At 45.9% G+C, this 24,321-nt stretch overlaps 1 protein-coding gene across 1 annotated transcript in view; it reads right to left on the reverse strand.

Moving 5' to 3' along the window:
- LOC137374273 (lysozyme C, milk isozyme-like) overlaps window positions 1-9,291 on the reverse strand; it is a 34,776-nt gene extending 25,485 nt beyond the window's left edge. The window contains exons 1-2 of the mRNA XM_068040069.1: window positions 9,162-9,291; window positions 6,527-6,709 (exon numbers count right to left, since the gene is read on the reverse strand). Coding sequence (XP_067896170.1) covers window positions 6,527-6,709; window positions 9,162-9,291 — 313 coding nt within the window. The remainder of the gene's footprint in view (window positions 1-6,526; window positions 6,710-9,161) is intronic.
- Window positions 9,292-24,321: the final 15,030 nt, after the last annotated feature.

Consider the following 24,321-nt stretch of genomic DNA (forward strand, 5'->3'; position numbering starts at 1 on the left):
ACACAGATAGTTGATTATACCAAGCTTACTCGGAGTTTCCCCACTAAAAGTAAGGGTCCTTCACACAAAGAAGGAGGAGGGAAGACTCCCCTTCCTCGAGACCCTCTTAATGCTTTACTGAAAGCGGAAGAGTAGATCCTGGTTATTCACTGTGCTCATTGTTAGGAAACGTTTACACGGCTAGACAGGTTACCACCTTGACTCTGTGGCCTGCCCACTAAGGAAAAGAAGGAAAGAAAGAACTTGCATTTATATAGCAACTTTCATGACTTCAAGACATCCCAAAGCGCTTTACAGCCAATGAAGTACTTTTTGAAGTGTAGTCCCTGTTGCAATGTAAGAAACGCAGCAGTCAATTTGCGCACAGCAAGCTCCCACAAACAGTAATGTAATCATGATCAGATAATCTGTTTTTGTGTTGTTGGTTGAGGGATAAATATTGGCCCAAAACACGAGGGATAACTCCCCTGCTCTTCTTAAAAATAGCACCATGGGATCTTTTACATCCACCTAAGAAAACAAACAGGGCCTTAGTTTAACTTCTCATCCAAAAGATGACACCTCTGATAGCGCAGCACTGGATTTTTGCATCTCTGGATGGAAACTTGAACATAGAACCTTCTGACACAGAGGCAACAGTGCTACCTATTGCACTACCAGTGATACAGCAATGACATACGACCACCATCAGTTCCAGTTTCCCTTCAACGTCACGCAGCATTCTGACTTGGGTGTAATTTGCTGTCCCTTTGTCATTGTTGGGTTAAAATCATAGGATTCCCTACCCTGGGCCTGATGACCTGCATCCTAGGGTCTAAAAAGTGGCTGCAGAGATAGTGGATGCGTTGTTTGTAATCTTCCAAAATTCCTTAGTTCTGAAAAGGTCCCAGCGGATTGAAAAACCACAAATATTACGCCCCTATTCAAAAAATGAGGGAGACAGAAATAAAGAAACTATAGGCCAGTTAGCCTAACAATTGTCATTGGGAAAATGCTGGAATCTATTATTAAGGAAGTAGTAACAGGACATCTAGAAAATTGTAATACAATTAAGCAGAGTCAACATGGTTTAATGAAATGGAAATCATGGTTGACGAAATTCATTAGAGTTCTTTGAGGATGTAGCAAGCAGTGTGGATAAAGGGGAACGGTTAGATGCAGGGCGTTTGGATTTCCAAAAGGCATTTTGGGGAGGTGGTGGCATAGTGCTAATATCACTGGGCTAGTAATCCAGAGGCTCAGGCTAGTGCTCTGAGGACATGGGTTTGAATCCTACAAGGGCAGATGGTGAAATTTCAATTTCATTAATAAATCTGGAATTAGAAAGCTAGTCTACTGGTGACCATGAAACCATTGTTGTAAAAGCCTATCTGCTCACTAATGTTCTTTTGGGAAAGAAATCTGCCGTCCTTACCTGATCTGGCCTACATGTGACTCCAAACCTACAGCAACGTGGTTAACACTTTGAAATGGCCTAGCAAACCATTCAGTTCAAGGACAATTAGGGATGGCAATAACAGCGATGCCCACATCCCACAAACAATTTAAAAAAAAATTTGGTTAGGTGCCACATAAAAGATTACTGCACAAGATAAGAGCTCATGGTTTTGGGGTAATATATTAGCGTGGATAGAGGATTGGCTAACTAACAGGAAACGGAGAGTTGGGATAAATGGGGCATTTACAGGTTGGCAAACTGTAACTAGTGGAGTGCCATAGGGATCTCTGCTGGGACCTCAGCTATTTACAATCGAGAATAATAGGAACATAGGAGCAGGACATTCAGCCCATTGAGCCTGCTCTGCCATTCAATACGATCATGGCTGATCATCCACTTCAAAGCCTTTTTCCCACGCTATCCTCATATCCCCTTATGTTATTTGTATTTAGAAATCTGTGAATAGAGTCATAGAGTGATACAGCACTGAAACAGGCCCTTTGGCCCACTGAGTCTGTGCTGACCAATAATCCCATTTATACTAATCCTACGTCAATCCCATATTCCCTACCACATCCTCACCAATCTCCTACACTAGGGGCAATTTACAATGGCCAATTTATCAATCAACCTGCAAGTCTTTGGTTGTGGGAGGAAACCAGAGCACCTGGCAAAAACCCACACGGTCACAGGGAGAACTTGCAAACTCCGCACAGACAGTACCCAGAACCGAACCTGGGTCGCTGGAGCTGTGAGGCTGTGGTGCTAACCACTGCGCCACTCCATCTATGCGTTGAACTCATTGATATATATTATGAACAGCTGGGGCCCAAGTACTGATCCTTGCGGTGCCCCACTAGTCACAACCTGCCAACGCGTGAATGACCTGTTTATTCCGACTCTCTGTTTTCTGCTTGTTAACCAATCCTTAATCCATGCCTGTATATACCATGTGCTTTAATTTTGCTAACCAACCTCCTGTGGGGGACCTTATCAAAATCCTTTAGAAAATCCAAGTATATTATGTCCCTTTTATCAATTCTGTTAGTAACATCCTCAAAAAACTTCAAGAAGTTCATCAAACATGATTTCCCATTCATAAATCCATGTTGACTATGCCCAATCAGATAATTATTATCCAAGTATCCATTTATCTCATCCTTTAGAATAGATTCTAGCATTTTCCCAACGACTGATGTAAGGCTAACAGGTCTGTAATTCCCTGTTTTTCTCTCCCTCCCTTTTTAAATAGTGGGGTAACATTTGCAACCTTCCAATCTGCAGGAACCGCTCCAGAATCTATAGAATTTTGGAAGATGATCACCAATGCATCCACTATATCCATAGTTACCTCTTTCAACACTCTGGGATGTAGAATATCAGGTCCTGGGGACTTATCATCCTTCAGCCCCATTAATGTCTCCAATATAACTGGGCGGCACAGTGGCGCAGTGGTTAGCACCGCAGCCTCACAGCTCCAGCGACCCGGGTTCAATTCTGGGTACTGCCTGTGTGGAGTTTGCAAGTTCTCCCTGTGTCTGCGTGGGTTTCCTCCGGGTGCTCCGGTTTCCTCCCACATGCCAAAAGACTTGCAGGTTGATAGGTAAATTGGCCATTATAAATTGCCCCTAGTATAGGTAGGTGGTAGGGAAATATAGCGACAGGTGTGGATGTGGTAGGAATATGGGATTAGTGTAGGATTAGTATAATATGGGTGGTTGATGGTCGGCACAGACTCGGTGGGCCGAAGGGCCTGTTTCAGTGCTGTATCTCTAAAAAAAAAAACCTTCTTACTAATACGAATTTCCTTCAATTCCTCATTCCCCCTAATTCTTTGGATCTCTAATTCTAGGAGATTTCTTGTATCTTCCTCAGTGAAGACAGACACAAAGTAATCATTTCGCTTCTCTGTCATTTCTCTATTCCCATTATAAATTCTCCTGACTCTGCCTGTAATGGACAAACACTTGTCTTAGCCAAACATTTCCTTTTTACATACCTATAGAAGCTTTTACAGTCTGTTTTTATATTTCATCCTCCTTTGCTGTATTCTAAAATCCTCCCAATCCTTAGGTTTACTACTATTTCTGGCAACTTGATGGGCCTTTTCTTTTAATCTTATACTATCCTTAACTTTCTAGGTTATCCATTGTTGACTGCCTTTACTTTTGGGGTTTTTGTGCCTTGAAGGAATGTATAGTTGCTGTAAACTATGTAATATTTCTTTAAAGACTATCCATTGCCTATGTACTTTCATACTTTTTAATGTATTTTCCCGATCCACCTCAGCCAATTTGGCCCTCATACCTTCATAATTTCATTTGTTTGAATTTAACACTCTGGCTTCAGATTGAACTAGCTCACTTTCAACCATAATGTAACATTCTATCATATTCTGGTCACTCATCCCTAAAGGTTCTTTTACAACAAGATTACTAATTAGCCCTTTCTCATTGCGTAATATTAGATCTAAAATAGCCAGTTCTCTAGTCGGTTCCTCAGCATACTGCTCTAGAAAACCATCCCTAACACATTCCAGAGCCTCGTCCTCCACAGCATTTGTGCTCATTAGGTTTACCCAGTCTATATGCAGATTGAAATCACCCATGATTACTGTATTACCCATGCTATATGCTTCTCTAATAACCTGATTAATGCCATGCCCCACACTACCACTGCTGTTTGGTGGCCTATAAACAACTCCTACCAATGTTTGCTGCCCTTTGCTGTTTCTTAGCTCCACCCAAACACATTCCACATTTTGTTCTTCCGATCTGAGATCCTCCCTTACTAATGTATTGACATAATAATGGCTTGGATGAAGGAGTCGAGTGTTTTGTTGCCACATTTGCTGATAATACAAAGATTAGTGGGAAAGCCAGTTGTGAGGAGGAAACAAACTGTCTGCAGAGGGATAATAGATAGTTTAAGCGAGTGGGCAAAAATTTGGCAGATAGAGCGTAATGTGGGAAAATATGATGCTTTCACTTTGGTGGGAAGACTAGAAAATCAGAATATTATTTACATAGAGACTACAGAATGCTGCATTACAGAGGCAACTGGGTGTCCTCGTACATGAATCACAAAAAGTTAGTACACTGTTACAACCAGGTGAGAAAGATGTCTAGGGGTCTTTTACTGTCTTCACCTGGTCTTATTATAACAGGGTTTAATTTTAAACACACTGTGTTTTGAGCTCTGCCTTGGTGAATCCTGGTTCACCACTTTCCAATTATAAGGCAAATAAATTAGCATAAATAGGCTTTCTTAGGTTTAAAAAAGAAAAGTGAACTTTATTAAAACTTAAACTTAAACTCTAATTCAGTTAACGCCCACGGATACACGCTACACCCCATGCTAGCATGCATACGCTAAATGCACATGCAAATAGGGACAGAAAAGAGCAGAAGAAAATAAAATGGAGAGGTCTGAGGCAATATCAGAACAGTGTTGTTTACTGTGCTTCAAGCTCACTGTAGTCCTTTTATAAGTAGAATTTATTTTCTTTGGGGTCCAGTATTTTTCTTAAACCTTGTTCACTGTAGGAGACTTTTCTCTCTTGTGGTTCACATGTCTTCAATGGTTTCTGAAGCTGGTGAGAGTGAGATGAGAGCAGACAGGAGAGAGGTCTTTTCAGTCCAGGAGCTAACAGCCTTCTCATTTTTAATCCTGTGACCCTTTCAAATTCAAAAAACACCAGCAGCCAGTCAGTCATGTGACTAAACTGGTCTGACCATGTCTGTTTGTGTATTCGGCCATCTTAGTAGCTAACCTGGAATGCTTCAATATCTGGTAATCAAAAGTCCATTGTGGATTAAATTGGAGAAGGGAATAGCCCCATTGTCCTTTGAAGTATTGTCTGTTGATATGCTAATGTCTCTCTCCAGCCAAAGTCTCCAATTGTTTTTTAAAGCAAGTTCTTTCATCACCAACAACAGTCCAAAATCAATGCTCATGTGGCAAAATTAATTTTCCTCATTCTTGGCAGGTAGGGGCTTGCCTGGCAATACATACAGCAGGTAATTAGGAAGGCAGATTTTATTGCAAGGTGGATAGAGTATAAAAGTAGGGAGGTCTTGCTACAACTGTACAGGGCATTGGTGAGACCACACCGAGAGTACTGTGTACAGTTTTTGGTCTCCTTATTTAAGTAGGGACATATTTGCATTGGAGGCAGTTCAGAGAAGGTGCACTAGATTGATTCCTGGGTGGAAGGTGTTGCCTTATGAGGAAACGTTGAGCAAGCTGGGCCTATACTCATTGGAGTTTAGAAGAATGCGAGGTGATCTTATGGAAACATATAAGATTCTGAGAGGGTTTGACAGGGTAGATGCTGAGAGGATGTTTCCCCTCATGAGGGAATCTAGAACTAGGGGGCATAGTTTGAAAATGAGGGATCTCCCATTTAAAACGGAGATAGGGAGGAATTTCTTCACTCAGAGGGTTGTTAATCTTTGGAATTCTTTACCCTAGAGAGCAACAGAGGCTGGGTCATTGAATATATTCAAGGCTGAGTTGGACAGATTTTTGACTTACACTAGAGTCAAAAGTTATAGGGAACAGGTATGGCAGTGGAGTTGAGGCCATGATCAGATCTGCCATATTGAAAGGTGGAACAGACATGAGGGGCCAAATGGCCTACTCCTGCTCCTATTTCTTAGGTTCTTATGTTCTAACCCCATCTTAGGAACACAAGTATGTAACAGTTTAAGGCGAGAGTCCCTCACCTCCTCCCCCAGGCAAGTAAGGATGTGAATAAATACGGCCTGAGAACAGCTAATATAAGCGATCCTTGGAAAGATTGGAAACTAACCCAGGGTTACAAAATTGACTGGCAAAGAGCAGCTGGGCCATTAAGCCTGCCCAACACTCAAGATGGCCTGAGTGACATGATTAAACACTTGCTTCCTCCTTACCCCTTCCCTTGCCCCCCTTTCTGTGTTATTTCCTTGGAGAGACAAAACTGCAGGATTAAATAAGGAAAAGAAAACACTGGGAAAATTCATATCTGACCCCACCCCACTCAGGAGATCAGAACTGGCCCTGGAGATCATGTGGAGAGTTTTAATGATGTGTTGAATTTCTTACCAGTACAGCTCTTCCCACATCCATTCTTTAACTTCTTTGTGTTCTGAGTCCGACCATCATCACACCACATGATGCTGTTGATCTGAAAGATCCCGTAGTCTGATGACATAGTCCTTCCACCTCTCCTGTTGCGTCCAACTACTCCTGTGTTATAGTTGCTTTCATATTGAACCAAACACAACCCTAAAATGAAGGCAAAATTGTGCCCTTGTGTTACAGATTTCCTCTGACGTCCCCTCTCCCCCACTTCTCAAACCTCACCACCCTGCCTCACTTACAACCCTGTGATGAGGCTCCATTCAGTCTTGGTCAGCTCCATTTACAATTACAATCAGTCTTCTTTTAAACCTGAGAAATTTTGATGAAGGGGCAGGGCTGGATTGGAAATAATCCATTCCACAGCAATGGAAACCAAAAACTGTGTGGGATTTGCAGGCTCTTGGATCTCCAACAAACCATACCTCACATCCAGAATTCCAGATGTCCAGCTTCCAGTTCCAAGCTTGGGAAACAGTTGGAGATAAGGGTTGCCTTACAGAGCCATGTTCGATGGCCCGACAGAGGTATTTGTCCTTTCAGACCAAAGCCTTTCCCTCAGAATCTCTGAATGCAAGCACCTCTGTCAGAAACAGTCAGAAACAGGGGAATTTATTATGGGGAATAAAGAAATGGCTGACCAACTAAATGCATACTTTGGTTCTGTCTTCACAAAGGAGGACACAAATATCATACCAGAAATGTTGGGGAACACAGGGTTTAGTGGGAGAAAGGAACTGAAAGAAATCAGTATAAGTAGAGAAATGGTGTTGGGGAAGTTGATGGGATTGAAGGCCGATAAATCCCCAGGGCCTGACGGTATGCATCCCAGAGTACTTAAGGAAGTGGCCAAGAAATGGTGGATGCATTGGTGGTCATCTTTCAAGATTCTATAGACTCTGGAACAGTTCCTACAGATTGGAGGGTAGCTAATGTAATCCCACTATTTAAAAAGGGAGGTAAAGAGAAAGCAGGGAATTATAGACCAGTCAGCCTGACGTCGGTAGTGGGGAAAATTCTAGAGTCCATTATCAAAGATTTTATAGCAGAGCACTGAGAGAACAGTGGTAGAATCGGGCAGAGTCAGCATGGACTTACAAAAGGGAAATCATGCTTGACAAATCTACTAGAATTCTTCGAGGATGTAACTAGTAGAGTTGATGAAGGGGAGCCAGTGGATGTGGTTTATTTGAACTTTCAGAAGGCTTTCGACAAAGTCCCATATAAGAGATTAGCATATAAAATTAAAGCGCATGGGATTGGGGGTAGTGTATTGCGATGGATAGAAAATTGATTGGTAGACAGGAAACAAAGAGTAGGGATAAATGGGTCTTTTTCCGAATGGCAGGCAGTGACTAGTGGGGTACCGCAGGGATCGGTGCTAGGACCCCAGCTATTCACAATATATATTAATGATTTAGATGAGGGAACTAAATGTAATATCTCCAAATTTGCAGATGACACAAAACTTGGTGGGAGGGTGAGTTGTGAGGAGGATGCAGAGAGGCTTCAGGGTGATTTGGACAAGTTGAATGAGTGGGCAAATGCATCGCTGTAAACTGAGAGAGGGGAATATGCAGCGAGACCTGGGTGTTCTCGTACACCAGTCACTGAAGGTAAGCATGCAGGTGCAACAGGCGGTAAAAAAGGCAAATGGTATGTTGGCCTTCATAGCAAGAGGATTCGAGTACAGCAGCAGGGATGTCTTGCTGCAATTATACAGGGCCTTGGTGAGGCCACACCTGGAATATTGTGTGCAGTTTTGGTCTCCTTATCTGAGGAACGATGTTCTTGCTATAGAGGGAGTGCAGCGAAGGTTTACCAGACTGATTCCTGGGATGGCAGGACTGATGTATGAGGAGAGATTGAGTCAGTTAGGATTATATTCTCTGAAGTTCAGAAGAGTGAGGGGGGATCTCATAGAAACCTATAAAATTCTAACAGGACTTGACAGGGTAGATGCAGGAAGGATGTTCCCGATGGTGGGGGAGTCCCAAACCAGGGGTCATAGTCTAAGGATACGGCGTAAACCTTTCAGGACTGAGATGAGGAGAGATTTCTTCGCCCAGAGAGTGGTGAGCCTGTGGAATTCGACACCACAGAAAGCAGTTGAGGCCAAAACACTATGTTTTCAAGAAGGAGTTAGATATAGCTCTTGGGTCTAAAGGGATACAAGGGTATGGGGCAAAAGCAGAAACAGGATACTGAGTTGGATGATCAGCCATGATCATAATGAATGGCGGAGCAGGCTCGAAGGGCCGAGTGGCCTACTCCTGCTCCTATTTTCTATGATTCTATGTTTCTATGAGGTCACTGGTAGCCATCACATCTGCTTACTCCATTCCTCCCTCTCTCCCCCAGGGGTGCTGAGGCTAATTATGGTGCACCATCAGCTGAGACTAGTTCGGCACTGCCCTGTGCTGAGACTAGTGCCTCAACTGTATACCAATAAGTGAGTTTAACAACTAAAACCATCAATAAAAACTACAAACTGCATTTTAGACTGAATAAGACATAAAGAAATCAGTACAAAATGAAAACATGGTTAGAGGCAAGAATCTTCAGCTACAATCTATTGTGTAGAGAACGTGAAACTCACAGTTTGCCAGACTGTATCCACGATACCCGTTCAATCCATTCTCGCGTAAAAGACGGGCAAGCTCGCATTTCTGATAGACGTAAGGACTCGTGACTGTGAGCAGGGCACTGAGAATGAAGAAGGGCTTCATCTTCCTGGTCACTGTATGAGATGCAGTCTTTAAACTGGAAATAGGTTTTGGGTTTATCCCTTTTGCCATTGGGTCAGGAGTCTGGGCCCCACCCCCCCAAATTATCTCACACATCAAAAAACCGTATAAAAACACATACCAATCTGCATTTGGCTCCAATTTGTCAAGAGATTGAGATTTCCAGGAACATTTCTTTTTTTTCTCTCCCTGTCCTGCCAGGGAGATCTACCATCTTCCTTTCTCTGAAAATGACTGTTTAGTTATCAGAAGATAGCAAAGGTTATTGGTCCATGGAAATTCAAAACTCTAATTCCCCTTATACTTTTTAAAATTCTTTCATGGGATGTGGGCGTCGCTAGCTAGGCCAGCATTTATTGTCATCCCTAATTGCCCTTAAACCGAGTGACTTGCTAGGCCATTTCAGAGGACAGTTAAGAGTCAACTACATTGCTGGAGTCACATGTAGGCCAGACCAGGTAAGGACGGCAGATTTCCTTCCCTAAAGGACATGAGTGAACCAGATGGGTTTTTACAATGATCGACAATGGTTTCATGGTCACCATTAGACTTATTCCAAATGTATTTCTTTAGATTACATCCAACTGAGCTGGGAGCAAGTCCAGTGTTTCTCTTCTAGGCAAATTGACAACAGAAACAACTTACAATTATTTAACTCCTTTCACCTGGTATAACATTTTATTTTATTTTATTTTATTTAGAGATACAGCACTGAAACAGGCCCTTCAGCCCACCGAGTCTGTGCCGACCAGCAACCACCCATTTATACTAACCCTACAGTAATCCCATATTCCCTACCACCTACCTACACTAGGGGCAATTTACAACAGCCAATTTACCTATCACCTGCAAGTCTTTGGCTGTGGGAGGAAACCGGAGCACCCGGCGAAAACCCACGCGGTCACAGGGAGAACTTGCAAACTCCGCACAGGCAGTACCCAGAATTGAACCCGGGTCCCTGGAGCTGTGAGGCTGCGGTGCTAACCACTGCGCCCTTCCTCAGGCCTTTAACAATAATTGACACTGAGCCAAAGCAGGACACATTAGGACAGGTGACCAAAAGCTTGGTCATAGAGGTAGGTGTTTAAGAAGCATTTTAAAGGAAGGGAGAAAGAGAGAGGCAGAGAGGTTTAGGGCCTAGGCAGCTGAAGGCATAGACACTAATGGTGTACTGAGTCAAGTGGAAGATGCACAAAAGGCCAGAATTAGAGGAACTGGAGTTCTTGGCAGGACGTAGGGCTGGAGGAGGTTACAGTGATAAGGAAGGGGTGAAACTAAAAGAGATAAGGATTCGACCTCTACCACTTAGAAGAACATGGACAGCAGGTGGTGAGGGAACAAACAAGAGGGAAAAACCTACTTGACCTCACTGTCACCAATTTACCTTTTACAGATGCATCTGTCTATGACAGTATTGGTAGGAGTGACCATCGCATTGTCCTTGTGGAGATAAAGTTCTGTCTTCACACTGAGCCTACTGTCCAACGTGTTGTGTGGCACTGCCACTATGCTAAATGGGATAGATTCAGAACAGATCTAGCAGCTCAAAAATAGGCATCCATGAGGCTCTGTGGACCATCAGCAGCAGCAGAACTGTATCCAACCACAATCTGTAACGTCATGATCCGGCATATCCTCCACTCTACCATTACCATCAAGCTGGGGGATCAACCTTGGTTCAATGAGGGGAGCAAGAGAGCATGCCAGGAGCAGCACCAGACATATCTAAAAATGAGGTATCAACCTGATGAAGCCATAACACAGGACAACATGCGTGCAAAACAGCAGAAGCAACATATGATAGGCAGAGCTAAGTGATCCCACAACCAACAGAGCAGATCTAAACTCTGCAGTCCTGCCACATCCAGTAATGAGCAGTGGTGGACAATTGAACAACTAACCAGAGGAGGAGGCTCCACAAAAATCCCTATCCTCAATGATGGGGGTGCCCAGCACATCAGTACAAAAGACAAGGTTGAAACATTTGCAACCATCTTCAGCCAGAAGTGCCAAGTGCATGATCCATCTTGGCCTCCACCTAGGGTCCCCAGCATCACAGATGCCAATTTTCAGCCAATTCGAGTCATTCCACATGATATCAAGAAACAGCTGAAGGCGCTGGATACTGCCAAGGCATGCAGGCCTTGATAACATCCCAGCTGTGGTACTGAAGACTTGTGTTCCAGAACAAGCTGCACCCTTCACCAAACTGTTCCAGTACAGCTTTTTATTACATTCTTTCGTGGGATGTGGGCATCGCTGGCTCGACCAGCATTTGTTGCCCATCCCTAATTGCCCCTGAAAACTGAGTGGCCTGCTGGACTAGTTCAGAGGGAAGTTAAAAGTCAATCACTTTGCTGTGGGTCTGAATTCGCACCAGGTAAACACAGCAAGAGCAAACCACATAGATTTTCACAACAATCAATGAGAGTTTCATGGCACCATTACTGAAACTAGCTTGCAATTCCAGATGTTTATTTGTTAATTGAATTTAAATTTCATCAGCTGCTATGGTGGGATTTGAACTCCAATAGCAAGAACATCAACCCAGGCTTCGAGATTACTCGCTCAGTGATACTACCAATATGCCACTGGCATCTATACAACAACATGGAAAATTGCCCACTTATGTCCTGTCCATTAAAAGCAGGACAAATCCAATGTGCCAATTATCACCCCAACAGTCCACTCTCGGTCATCAGCAAGGCAATTGAAGGTGTCATCGACAGTGCTTCAAGCAGCACTTGTTCAGCAATAACCTGCTCATTGACGTTGTTTGGGTTCTGCCAGGGCTACTCAGCTCCAGACCTCATTACAACCTTGGTCCAAACATGGACAAAAGAGCTGGATGCCAGAGGTGAAGTGAGAGTGACTGCCCTTGACATCAAGGCAGCATTTGACCAAGTATGGCATCAAGGAGCCCTCGCAAAACTGAAGTCAATGGGAATCAGGGAAAAACTCTCCGCTGGTTGGGGTCGTACCTAGCGCAAAGGAAGATGGTTGTGGTTGTTGGACGTCAAATATCTCAGCTCCAGGACATCACTGCAGGAGTTCTTCAGAGTAGTGTCCTAGGCCCAACCATCTTCAAATGACCTTCCTTCAATCATAAGATCAGAAGTGGGGATGTTCGCTAATGATTGTTCAGCACCATTTGCAACTCCTCAGAGACTGAAGCAATCCTTGCCCACATGTAGCAAGACCTGGACAACATTAAGGATTGGGCTGATAAGTGGCAAGTCACATTCGCACCTCACAAGTGCCAGGCAATGACCATCTCCAACAAGAGAGAATTTCCCCTTGACATTTAACAGCATTCCAATTGCTGAATCCCCCACCATCAACATCCTGGGGGTTAGCATTGACCAGAAACTTAACTGAACAAGCCACATAATTACCGTGTCTACAAGAGCAAGTCAGAGTCTGGGACTTCTATGGTGTGTAACTCACCTCCTGTCTCCCCAGTGCCTGTCCACCATCTACAAGGCACAAGTTAGGAGTGCGATGGAATACTCTCCACTTGCTTGGATGAGAGCAGCTTCAACAACACTCAAGAAGCTCAACAGCATCCAGGACAAAGCAGCCCGCTTGATTGTCACCCCATACACAAACATTCACTCCCTCCACCACCGACGCACAGTGGCAGCAGTGTGTACCATCTACAAGATGCACTGCAGCAATTCTCCAAGCCTCCTTCAACAGCAGCTTCCAAACCCGTAACCTCTACCACCTAGAAGAACAAGGGCAGCAGATGTGTGGGAACACCACCACATGCAAGCTCCCCTTCAAGTCACACACCATCCTGACTTGAAACTATATCGCCGCTCCTTCACTGTTGGTGGGTCAAAATCCTGGAATTCTCTTCCTAGCAGCAGTGTTGCTGTACCTACACCAGATGGACTGCAGCAGTTCAAGAAGGCAGCTCACCACCACCTTCTCAAGGGCAATTAGGGATGGGCAATAAATGCTGGCCTAGCCATCAATGCTCACATCCCATGAAAGAATTTTTAAAAAGGCACATGCCATCTGCAAGTTTCCCTCTAGTTCATTCACCATTCTGACTTGCAAATATATTCTTGTTCGTTCACTGATGCTGGGTCAAAATCCTGGAACTCTCTCCTTACCAGCACTGTGTATGTACCTACACCTCATGGACTGCAACAATTCAAGAAGGCAGTTCAATGATAAGAGATCTTATTGAAACATGGAAGATTCTCAGGGGGCTTGACAGGGTAGATGCTGAGATGATGTTTCCCCTCGTGGGGGAATCTAGAACTAGGGGGCACAGTTTGAAAATAAGGGGTCTCCCAATTAAGACAGAGATGAGGAGGAATTTCTTCTCTCCATGGGTCATTAATCTTTGGAATTCTCTTCCACAGAGGACAGTGGAGGTTGGGTCATTGAATATATTCAAGGCTGAGTTAGACAGACTTTTGATCTACAAGGGAGTGAAGGGTTTTGGGGACTGGGCAGGAAAGTGGAGTTGAGGCCACAATCAGATCAGTCATGATCTTACTGAATGGCAAAGGAGGCTTGAGGGTCCAAATGGCCTACCCTGCTCTAATTTCTTACAATCTTATGACCACCACCTTCTCAAGGGCAATTCAGGATGGGCAATAAATGCTGGCTTTGACAGCGATGCCTACATGAATAAATAAAAAAAAAGTCTTAGGTTTAACCCTTTTGCAAAGCTTCTCAACTGAACCAAGGACATGGAGACTTGCCAAGCCAACTCAACACCAATGCCTACTGCTAAAATAAATTATAAAGAAACACAATGGTCTCAAATTTTTTCAAATGCTTTTTCTTGGTTTGTTTTCTCTGTATTTAACTTCCATAGTAGTTTTCTGGAGTGCCATTGAGAACAAGTTATTCCTAAGAAATGGTGTTCTCTCTTCTCAAGGGCACTTACCATCCCTTTGTTCTTGGAAAGAACATATGATGACTCCTTAGCTATCGGAAGATAAGGAAAGAAACATCGGAACAGAAGGCTATCTATTCTGTTGAAACACAAGTCCCTAACTCTCCCAACACAGCACACAATTGAACTTTGAATGGATCCAGTGTTTCTCTACCCAGCAGATTGTTCCAAACACTCATTCACTCCTTCACACTATCTATTTATCTGCTTACTTTTAAATAGTTCCATTTATGTCCCCAAGTTCTAATTTTCCTCCTTTTATTGGAGTAATAGAACTTGCCATGTCTGCAGTTGCCAGCCAAATATTTTAAAATAAAAAGAGGTCTGGGGAAGTGTCTGTGTGAGGAAATCACTGGTGGTCAAATCCAGCCTCATCCCTCCAAAGTGTGCCTTCCTTAAATTTAAAACCTTGGTTTGTGACTCACTCTTCTCCTTTAGAAACCTATTGAATTCTATCATATTATGGTAACTATCAGCGAGGTGTTCTCTCACTGTCAGATTGTTGAGTAATTCAGGCTCATTCCTAAATCTAAGGTGGTCAGTTGTCTTGGTGGTTCAAGACATATTGGGCTAGATTTTAAGAGCCCGCCCCGGACCTTAGCAGCGAACTAGCCGCCACAATCTCAAGGATGGCGACTCATTTAAATAGTGGCCCCCCCACACCACCTTCCCCCACCCCCCCCACATCCAATCACATGGACAGGGTGGGCTGTCAGACCCTGGCAATGGCATCGGCTGCCTGTGCGCAGGCACTGGCGCAATTTTTAAAGGGCAGCCAGCCCTGCCGCCCAATTTAAATTTTTAAAGATCCACCCCCCAAAATTATATAAATAAATTTATAATGCCCCTTTCCCACCCCCCTCATAACAATTGCAATAACTATTTGCCCTTCCTCTCCAAAACACTTACCTTTGACATCTCACCTTTCCCCTGCAAACTGCACAAAGTTTAAGGTTCAACCCTTCCCACCATTCCCTACATCCATTATGTATATTTGACCCCACTCCCAACACACGCCCCCCCAACAGCCCCACACTAACCAATTTACCTCCTCCCCCCTCCCCACCAGTGTGGTGACGCGTTTCCCCGGACGGGGATCTGAAGATGTGGGAGTGCCGGCTGCCACGCTGAAGATCATGGTGGGCCCTCATGATTCCGGGTAAGTCTATGTAATTTTATTCATTTGAATATTTAAATTGTGGTCCTGCCACCCAGCGATACAGGGCCACAATGGGGTCTCGCCGCCACTGGGTGGATCGGGCTGGGCCCTCCCAGTGTCGTGGCCCATGGTTGGCCTTGTCCAGAGCCATCTTCAGGCACCCTCACCCCCCTCCGGCATGGAAGCCAACTCCTGGGTGAGAACAAAATCCAGCCCATTGTTCCAGAAGGCTGCCTTGAATGCACTCAAGACATTCCCTGCCCTTGGGACTTGAGTTGTTCTGCTTCCCCTACTCTAGGTGAAAACTAACGTCTCCAATTCAAATTACTCTGTTTTTGCACCAAGCTTCTCTGATCTCTGTGATTATGTATTCTGCGACTTTATCTACTATCTGGAGGTCTAGAAATAATTCCCACCAAAGTCTTGCATCCTTTTCTGTTTCTCAATTCAACCCAGAGTGTTTCTGCTGCTGTTCACCTTTCATGAGATTTTCATTTTTTAATGTTGTAATAGTGTTCCTCATCAATACTGCTATTCCTCCTGCTTTTCCCATTTTTCTGTCCTTCCTAAACACTTTATAACCTGGAATATTTATCTCCCAGTTATGTTCAGTTTGTAGTCTGGTTTCAGTGACACTATGTCAAACCCTTTAAGCTGAATTTGCACTCCTAATTCACCTGTCGCATTTCTTGCGTGACCTACATTTGTATTTGGAACTTTTAATTGGGAAACAGACCCTGCCTTCTCCTTTGGCCCCAGTACTGTTCCTCACTTGTGTTTTAACTTACCACACTCCTTGTTATTCCTTACGCCTGTTGTATTTTTATCAGTTAGTTTATTTTTATTTCCTTTATTTTTTCTGGACCTGAAGTATTTTTATCACCTTGAACACAATTATGATCTGGACTTTGCTCTCATCCCTCTCAATGGGAGGTAGCAAATGATAAATTTTCCTCTGGACTTCCAGCTGTGTATTGAGGAGGGATTGCCATGGACCCATAACTCAGGGAGCTCAGGTACAAGTAGAGGACTCGCGTGTTTGCAGATTCTGTACGCAACAGTACCTGATGTACTTCAATAGGTCAGAGATCCCTAGTGTAAATGTTGGAGATATTTCTGTACAGTACAGAGAATGGCCCTGTTTTATTAATGGGGAGGTCTCTCTCACTGGTTAGTAACACGTTGTACTATTGTAATGTTTAAACATCAAGCTGTTAGAACTGGGACATGATATTCCCTTCTGAGCAGGATACTGAGTTAATGATAAGATGTAGAACATCTAGGACTTGGACAGAATGTTGCATCCTGTGCTTTGAAGCAATGTTGCACGGTGTGCACCTTTGGAGCAGGTCTCCAGCACATTAACCCACCGTGTCTCTCCCCACCACATTTCCGCCCCCACCACCCCTGACCTCTCCCCACATGAAGGGAAGAGTTGCCAACTCCAGAGCTCAGGCAGTGAAAGCGTCCCATTGGCTTATGCTGGCAGGGGAGGAGGAAGGTGCTGTTTGGAGTTGTGAGGGGTGTGGGATTGAAGGTGGAGAGGGAGGGAGGGGGCAGCAATCCCTTTACAGGAATGAAGAAAGGGACATTACAACCCCTCCCATTGGTATTAAGGTGGCGATATCTGACAATCTTTCCCACGAAAGCAAGTCTGAGGTACAGCCTGTTAACTAAGCCTGCTTCCTTCAAGCACACGGTGAGTCAGTACAATTATCCTTATCTGTACCTGGGCTGCAGTTTGGTTAAGGAAATCCCCATCTCGATGCACCTTGACTGGTCATTTTAAAGGAGGCCACAAATAACTGTGTTAATTGCTTGCATGATCTGAATTTAGAACCTTGTGTGAAGCTGACTCCAACTCTATCCTTATCAAGTGAATTGTTGTCTCTTAACCTGTAAAGGTACACTTGCAGAGTGACTGCATAGCTAGACAGGTTCAAGTTCTCCAGCTCAGTGGGTAGCATCCTCACTTCTCAGCCAGAAAGTCTTTAGTTCAATCCCCACTCCAGGGTCTTGAGCACCAGATGCAGGCTGTCACACCTGGTGTAGTATTGAAGATGTAGTCTTTCGGATGAAATGTTAAACTGAGGCCTCCACTGCCCTCTAAGGTGGAAGTAAATGATCTCAGAACACTCAAAGAAACAGACTGGTAAGCTCGAGGAAGTGCTCGTTAGGAGGGAAGATGTGTTGGGGTTTTTGAATAACTTGAAGATAGACAAGTCTCCCGGGCCTGACGGGGTATATCCAAGGATGTTATGGGAAGCAAGGGATGAAATTGCAGAGCCGCTGGCAATGATCTTTTCATCTTCTCTGTTGACGGGGGTGGTACCAGGTGATTGGAGGGTGGCAAATGTTGTGCCCCTGTTCAAGAAAGGGAATAGGAACAACCCTGGGAATTACAGGCCAGTTAGTCTTACTTCGGTGGTAGGCAAGTTGATGGAAAAGGTGCTGAGGGATAGGATTTCTGAGCATCTGGAAAGACACTGCTTGATTCGGGACAGTCAGCACGGTTTTGTGAGGGGTAGGTCTTGCCTCACAAGCCTGATTGAATTCTTTGAGCAGGTGACCAAGCAAGTGGATGAGGGTAAACCAGTGGATGTGGTGTACATGGATTTTAGTAAGGCATTTGATAAGGTCCCCCATGGTAGACTTATGGAGAAAGTCAGGAGGCATGGGATAGTGGGGAATGTGGCCAGTTGGATTAAGAATTGGCTAACTGATAGAAGGCAGAGAGTGGTCTTAGATGGTAAATACTCAGCCTGGAGCCCAGTTACCAGTGGCGTGCCACAGGGATCAGTTCTGGGTCCTCTCCTGTTTGTGATTTTTATTAACGACTTGGATGAGGAAGTCGAAGGGTGGGTCAGTAAATTTGCAGATGATACAAAGGTTGGTGGTGTTGTGGATACCGAGGAGGGCTATTGTCGTCTGCAAAGGGACTTGGATAGGTTGCAGTGCTGGGCTGAAAAGTGGCAGATGGAGTTTAACCCTGAAAAGTGTGAGGTCGTCCATTTTGGAAGGACAAACACGAATGCAAAATACTGGGTTAACGGTAGGGTTCTTGGGCATGTGGAGGAGCAGAGAGACCTTGGGGTCTATGTGCATAGATCGTTGAAAGTTGCAACTCAAGTGGATAGGGCTGTGAAGAAGGCATATGGGGTGTTAGCGTTCATTAGCAGAGGGATTGAATTTAAGAGCCGTGAGGTGATGATGCAGCTGTACAGGACCTTGGTAAGGCCTCATTTGGAGTACTGTGTGCAGTTCTGGTCGCCTCATTTTAGGAAGGATGTGGAAGCCTTGGAGAGGGTGCAGAGGAGATTTACCAGGATGTTGCCTGGAATGGAGAATAAGTCTTACGAGGAAAGGCTGAACATTCTAGGCCTCTTCTCATTAGAACGGAGAAGGATGAGGGGTGACATGATAGAGGTTTATAAGATGATCAGGGGAATAGATAGGGTAGACAGTCAGAAACTTTTTCCCCGGGTGGAGCAAAGCGTTACAAGGGGTCATAAATTTAAGGTGAAGGGTGGGAGATATAAGGGGGATGTCAGGGGAAGGTTCTTTACCCAGAGAGTGGTCGGGGCATGGAATGCCTTGCCTGGGGAAGTTGTTGAGTCAGAAACTTTAGGGACTTTCAAACGGCTTTTAGATAGGTATATGGATAAAGGAGAATGATGGGGTATAGATTAAATTGTCCTTGACAGAGGACAAAGGATCGGCACAACATCGTGGGCCGAAGGGCCTGTTCTGTGCTGTATTTTCTATGTTCTATGTTCTATAAGAGCAGGGAAGTTCTCCCTGGTAACCTGGCCAAAAACTTAAATCAAATTATCTGGTCATTATCACATTGCTGTTTGTGGCAGCTTACTGCGCATAAATTGACGGCCTTATTTCCTACATTACAACAGTAACGATACTTTATTGACTGTAAAGCGTTGTGGGGCATTATAAAAGGGTCGATATAAGTGTTTTCTTTTCCTTTAATACCTGATGGAGCATCTGAAGACAGTTGGGCCAGTGACAATTCCTTGAGATACTCCAGCAGCAATGTCCTAGTGCTGCAATAAACAGCCTCTACAAACATGACCATCACCCAGGAGACAGACAGTGTTTATTCCAGAGTGCTAAAATATTTGTGAGGCATTAGCAATCATTATAGGGATTCAGTGCAAAGGCACCAGCAGACTAGAAACAGGGCAATACAGTGCACATGTCCAAAGATAATGACAAATCAGACACAGGCAACTTCAGGATAAAGAAGGCGAAGACAGAGCAGGTGGCCGAGGATTGTGGAAAGCCAGGATGAGAGGGATTGTGGAAAGGCAGGATGAGAGGGGATTGTGGAAAGGCAGGGTGAGAGGGATTGTGGAAAGGCAGGATGAGAGGGATTGTGGAAAGGAAGGATGAGAGGGATTGTGGAAAGGCAGAATGAGAGGGATTGTGGAAAGGCAGGGTGAGAGGGATTGTGGAAAGGCAGGATGAGAGGGGATTGTGGAAAGGCAGGGTGAGAGGGATTGTGGAAAGGCAGGATGAGAGGGATTGTGGAAAGGCAGGGTGAGAGGGATTGTGGAAAGGCAGGATGAGAGGGGATGTGGAAAGGCAGGATGAGAGGGATTGTGGAAAGGCAGGATGAGAGGGATTGTGGAAAGGCAGGAGAAGAGGGATTGTGGAAAGGTAGGATGAGAAGGATTGTGGAAAGGCAGGATGAGAGGGGATTGTGGAAAGGCAGGATGAGAGGGGATTGTGGAAAGGCAAGGTGAGAGGGAATGTGGAAAGGCAGGATGAGAGGGGATGTGGAAAGGCAGGTGAGAGGGATTGTGGAAAGGCAGGATGAGAGGGATTGTGGAAAGGCAGGATGAGAGGGATTGTGGAAAGGTAGGATGAGAGGGATTGTGGAAAGGCAGGTGAGAGGGATTGTGGAAAGGCAGGATGAGAGGGGATGTGGAAAGGCTGGGATTGTGGAAAGGCAGGATGAGAGGGATTGTGGAAAGGCAGGAGAAGAGGGATTGTGGAAAGGTAGGATGAGAGGGATTGTGGAAAGGCAAGTGAGAGGGATTGTGGAAAGGCAGGATGAGAGGGATTGTGGAAAGGCAGGTGAGAGGGATTGTGGAAAGGCAGGTAAGAGGGATTGTGGAAAGGCAGGTGAGAGGGATGGTGAAAAGGCAGGATGAGAGGGATTGTGGAAAGGCAGAATGAGAGGGGATTGTGGAAAGGCAGGGTGAGAGGGATTGTGGAAAGGCAGGTGAGAGGGATTGTGGAAAGGCAGAATGAGAGGGATTGTGGAAAGGCAGGGTGAGAGGGATTGTGGAAAGGCAGGGTGAGAGGGATTGTGGAAAGGCAGGATGAGAGGGGATTGTGGAAAGGCAGGATGAGAGGGATTGTGGAAAGGCAGGATGAGAGGGGATTGTGGAAAGGCAGGGTGAGAGGGAATGTGGAAAGGCAGGATGAGAGGGGATGTGGAAAGGCAGGTGAGAGGGATTGTGGAAAGGCAGGATGAGAGGGATTGTGGAAAGGCAGGATGAGAGGGATTGTGGAAAGGCAGGATGAGAGGGATTGTGGAAAGGCAGGAGAAGAGGGATTGTGGAAAGGTAGGATGAGAGAGATTGTGGAAAGGCAGGTGAGAGGGATTGTGGAAAGGCAGGATGAGAGGGGATGTGGAAAGGCAGGGATTGTGGAAAGGCAGGATGAGAGGGATTGTGGAAAGGCAAGTGAGAGGGATTGTGGAAAGGCAGGATGAGAGGGATTGTGGAAAGGCAGGTGAGAGGGATTGTGGAAAGGCAGGTGAGAGGGATTGTGGAAAGGCAGGTGAGAGGGATGGTAAAAAGGCAGGATGAGAGGGATTGTGGAAAGGCAGGATGAGAGGGGATTGTGGAAAGGCAGGGTGAGAGGGATTGTGGAAAGGCAGGTGAGAGGGATTGTGGAAAGGCAGGATGACAGGGATTGTGGAAAGGCAGGATGAGAGGGATTGTGGAAAGGCAGGTGAGAGGGATTGTGGAAAGGCAGGATGAGAGGGATTGTGGAAAGGCAGGATGAGAGGGGATTGTGGAAAGGCAGGTGAGAGGGATTGTGGAAATGCAGGTGAGAGGGATTGTGGAAAGGCAGGATGAGAGGGAATTGTGGAAAGGAAGGTGAGAGGGAATGTGGAAAGGCAGAATGAGGGGGGATTGTGGAAAGGCAGGATGAGAGGGATTGTGGAAAGGCAGGTGAGAGGGATTGTGGAAAGGCAGGATGAGAGGGGATTGTGGAAAGGAAGGTGAGAGGGATTGTGGAAAGGCAGGATGAGAGGGATTGTGGAAAGGCAGGTGAGAGGGATTGTGGAAAGACAGGATGAGAGGGAATTGTGGAAAGGAAGGTGAGAGGGAATGTGGAAAGGCAGAATGAGGGGGGATTGTGGAAAGGCAGGATGAGAGGGATTGTGGAAAGGCAGGTGAGTGGGATTGTGGAAAGGCAGGGTGAGAGGGATTGTGGAAGGGCAGGATAAGGGGGGATTGAGGAAAGGCAGGGTGGGAGGGGATTGTGGAAAGGCAGATGAGAGGGATTGTGGAAAGGCAGGATGAGAGGGATTGTGGAAAGGCAGGTGAGAGGGATTGTGGAAAGGCAGGGTGAGAGGGATTGTGGAAGGGCAGGATAAGGGGGGATTGAGGAAAGGCAGGGTGAGAGGGATTGTGGAAAGGCAGATGAGAGGGATTGTGGAAAGGCAGGATGTGAGGGATTGTGGAAAGGCAGGTGAGAGGGATTGTGGAAAAGCAGGATGAGAGGGATTGTGGAAAGGCAGGATGAGAGGGATTGTGGAAAGGCAGGGTGAGATGGGATTGTGGAAAGGCAGGTGAGAGGGATTGTCGAAAGGCAGGATGAGAGGGATTGTGGAAAGGCAGGTTAGTGGGATTGTGGAAAAGCAGGATGAGAGGGATTGTGGAAAGGCAGGATGAGAGGGATTGTGGAAAGGCAGGTGAGAGGGATGGTGAAAAGGCAGGATGAGAGGGATTGTGGAAAGGCAGAATGAGAGGGGATTGTGGAAAGGCAGGGTGAGAGGGATTGTGGAAAGGCAGGTGAGAGGGATTGTGGAAAGGCAGAATGAGAGGGATTGTGGAAAGGCAGGGTGAGGGATTGTGGAAAGGCAGGATAAGAGGGGATTGTGGAAAGGCAGGATGAGAGGGATTGTGGAAAGGCAGGGTGAGAGGGATTGTGGAAAGGCAGGATGAGAGGGAATGTGGAAAGGCAGGATGAGAGGGATTGTGGAAAGGCAGGATGAGAGGGATTGTGGAAAGGCAGGAGAAGAGGGATTGTGGAAAGGTAGGATGAGAGGGATTGTGGAAAGGCAGGATGAGAGGGGATTGTGGAAAGGCAGGATGAGAGGGGATTGTGGAAAGGCAGGGTGAGAGGGAATGTGGAAAGGCAGGATGAGAGGGGATGTGGAAAGGCAGGTGAGAGGGATTGTGGAAAGGCAGGATGAGAGGGATTGTGGAAAGGCAGGATGAGAGGGATTGTGGAAAGGCAGGAGAAGAGGGATTCTGGAAAGGTAGGATGAGAGGGATTGTGGAAAGGCAGGTGAGAGGGATTGTGGAAAGGCAGGATGAGAGGGGATGTGGAAAGGCAGGGATTGTGGAAATGCAGGATGAGAGGGATTGTGGAAAGGTAGGATGAGAGGGATTGTGGAAAGGCAAGTGAGAGGGATTGTGGAAAGGCAGGATGAGAGGGATTGTGGAAAGGCAGGTGAGAGGGATTGTGGAAAGGCAGGTGAGAGGGATTGTGGAAAGGCAGGTGAGAGGGATGGTAAAAAGGCAGGATGAGAGGGATTGTGGAAAGGCAGGATGAGAGGGGATTGTGGAAAGGCAGGGTGAGAGGGATTGTGGAAAGGCAGGTGAGAGGGATTGTGGAAAGGCAGGATGACAGGGATTGTGGAAAGGCAGGATGAGAGGGATTGTGGAAAGGCAGGTGAGAGGGATTGTGGAAAGGCAGGATGAGAGGGATTGTGGAAAGGCAGGATGAGAGGGGATTGTGGAAAGGCAGGTGAGAGGGATTGTGGAAATGCAGGTGAGAGGGATTGTGGAAAGGCAGGATGAGAGGGAATTGTGGAAAGGAAGGTGAGAGGGAATGTGGAAAGGCAGAATGAGGGGGGATTGTGGAAAGGCAGGATGAGAGGGATTGTGGAAAGGCAGGTGAGAGGGATTGTGGAAAGGCAGGGTGAGAGGGGATTGTGGAAAGGCAGAATGAGGGGGGATTGTGGAAAGGCAGGATGAGAGGGATTGTGGAAAGGCAGGTGAGAGGGATTGTGGAAAGGCAGGATGAGAGGGAATTGTGGAAAGGAAGGTGAGAGGGAATGTGGAAAGGCAGAATGAGGGGGGATTGTGGAAAGGCAGGATGAGAGGGATTGTGGAAAGGCAGGTGAGAGGGATTGTGGAAAGGCAGGGTGAGAGGGATTGTGGAAGGGCAGGATAAGGGGGGATTGAGGAAAGGCAGGGTGGGAGGGGATTGTGGAAAGGCAGATGAGAGGGATTGTGGAAAGGCAGGATGAGAGGGATTGTGGAAAGGCAGGTGAGAGGGATTGTGGAAAGGCAGGGTGAGAGGGATTGTGGAAAGGCAGGGTGAGAGGGATTGTGGAAGGGCAGGATAAGGGGGGATTGAGGAAAGGCAGGGTGAGAGGGATTGTGGAAAGGCAGATGAGAGGGATTGTGGAAAGGCAGGATGTGAGGGATTGTGGAAAGGCAGGTGAGAGGGATTGTGGAAAAGCAGGATGAGAGGGATTGTGGAAAGGCAGGATGAGAGGGATTGTGGAAAGGCAGGGTGAGATGGGATTGTGGAAAGGCAGGTGAGAGGGATTGTCGAAAGGCAGGATGAGAGGGATTGTGGAAAGGCAGGTGAGAGGGATTGTGGAAATGCAGGATCAGAGGGATTGTGGAAAGGCAGGTGAGAGGGATTGTGGAAAGGCAGGATG

The sequence above is a fragment of the Heterodontus francisci genome, chromosome 10, assembly GCF_036365525.1.
Source record: "Heterodontus francisci isolate sHetFra1 chromosome 10, sHetFra1.hap1, whole genome shotgun sequence".
NCBI classification, from domain to species: Eukaryota; Metazoa; Chordata; class Chondrichthyes; order Heterodontiformes; family Heterodontidae; genus Heterodontus; species Heterodontus francisci.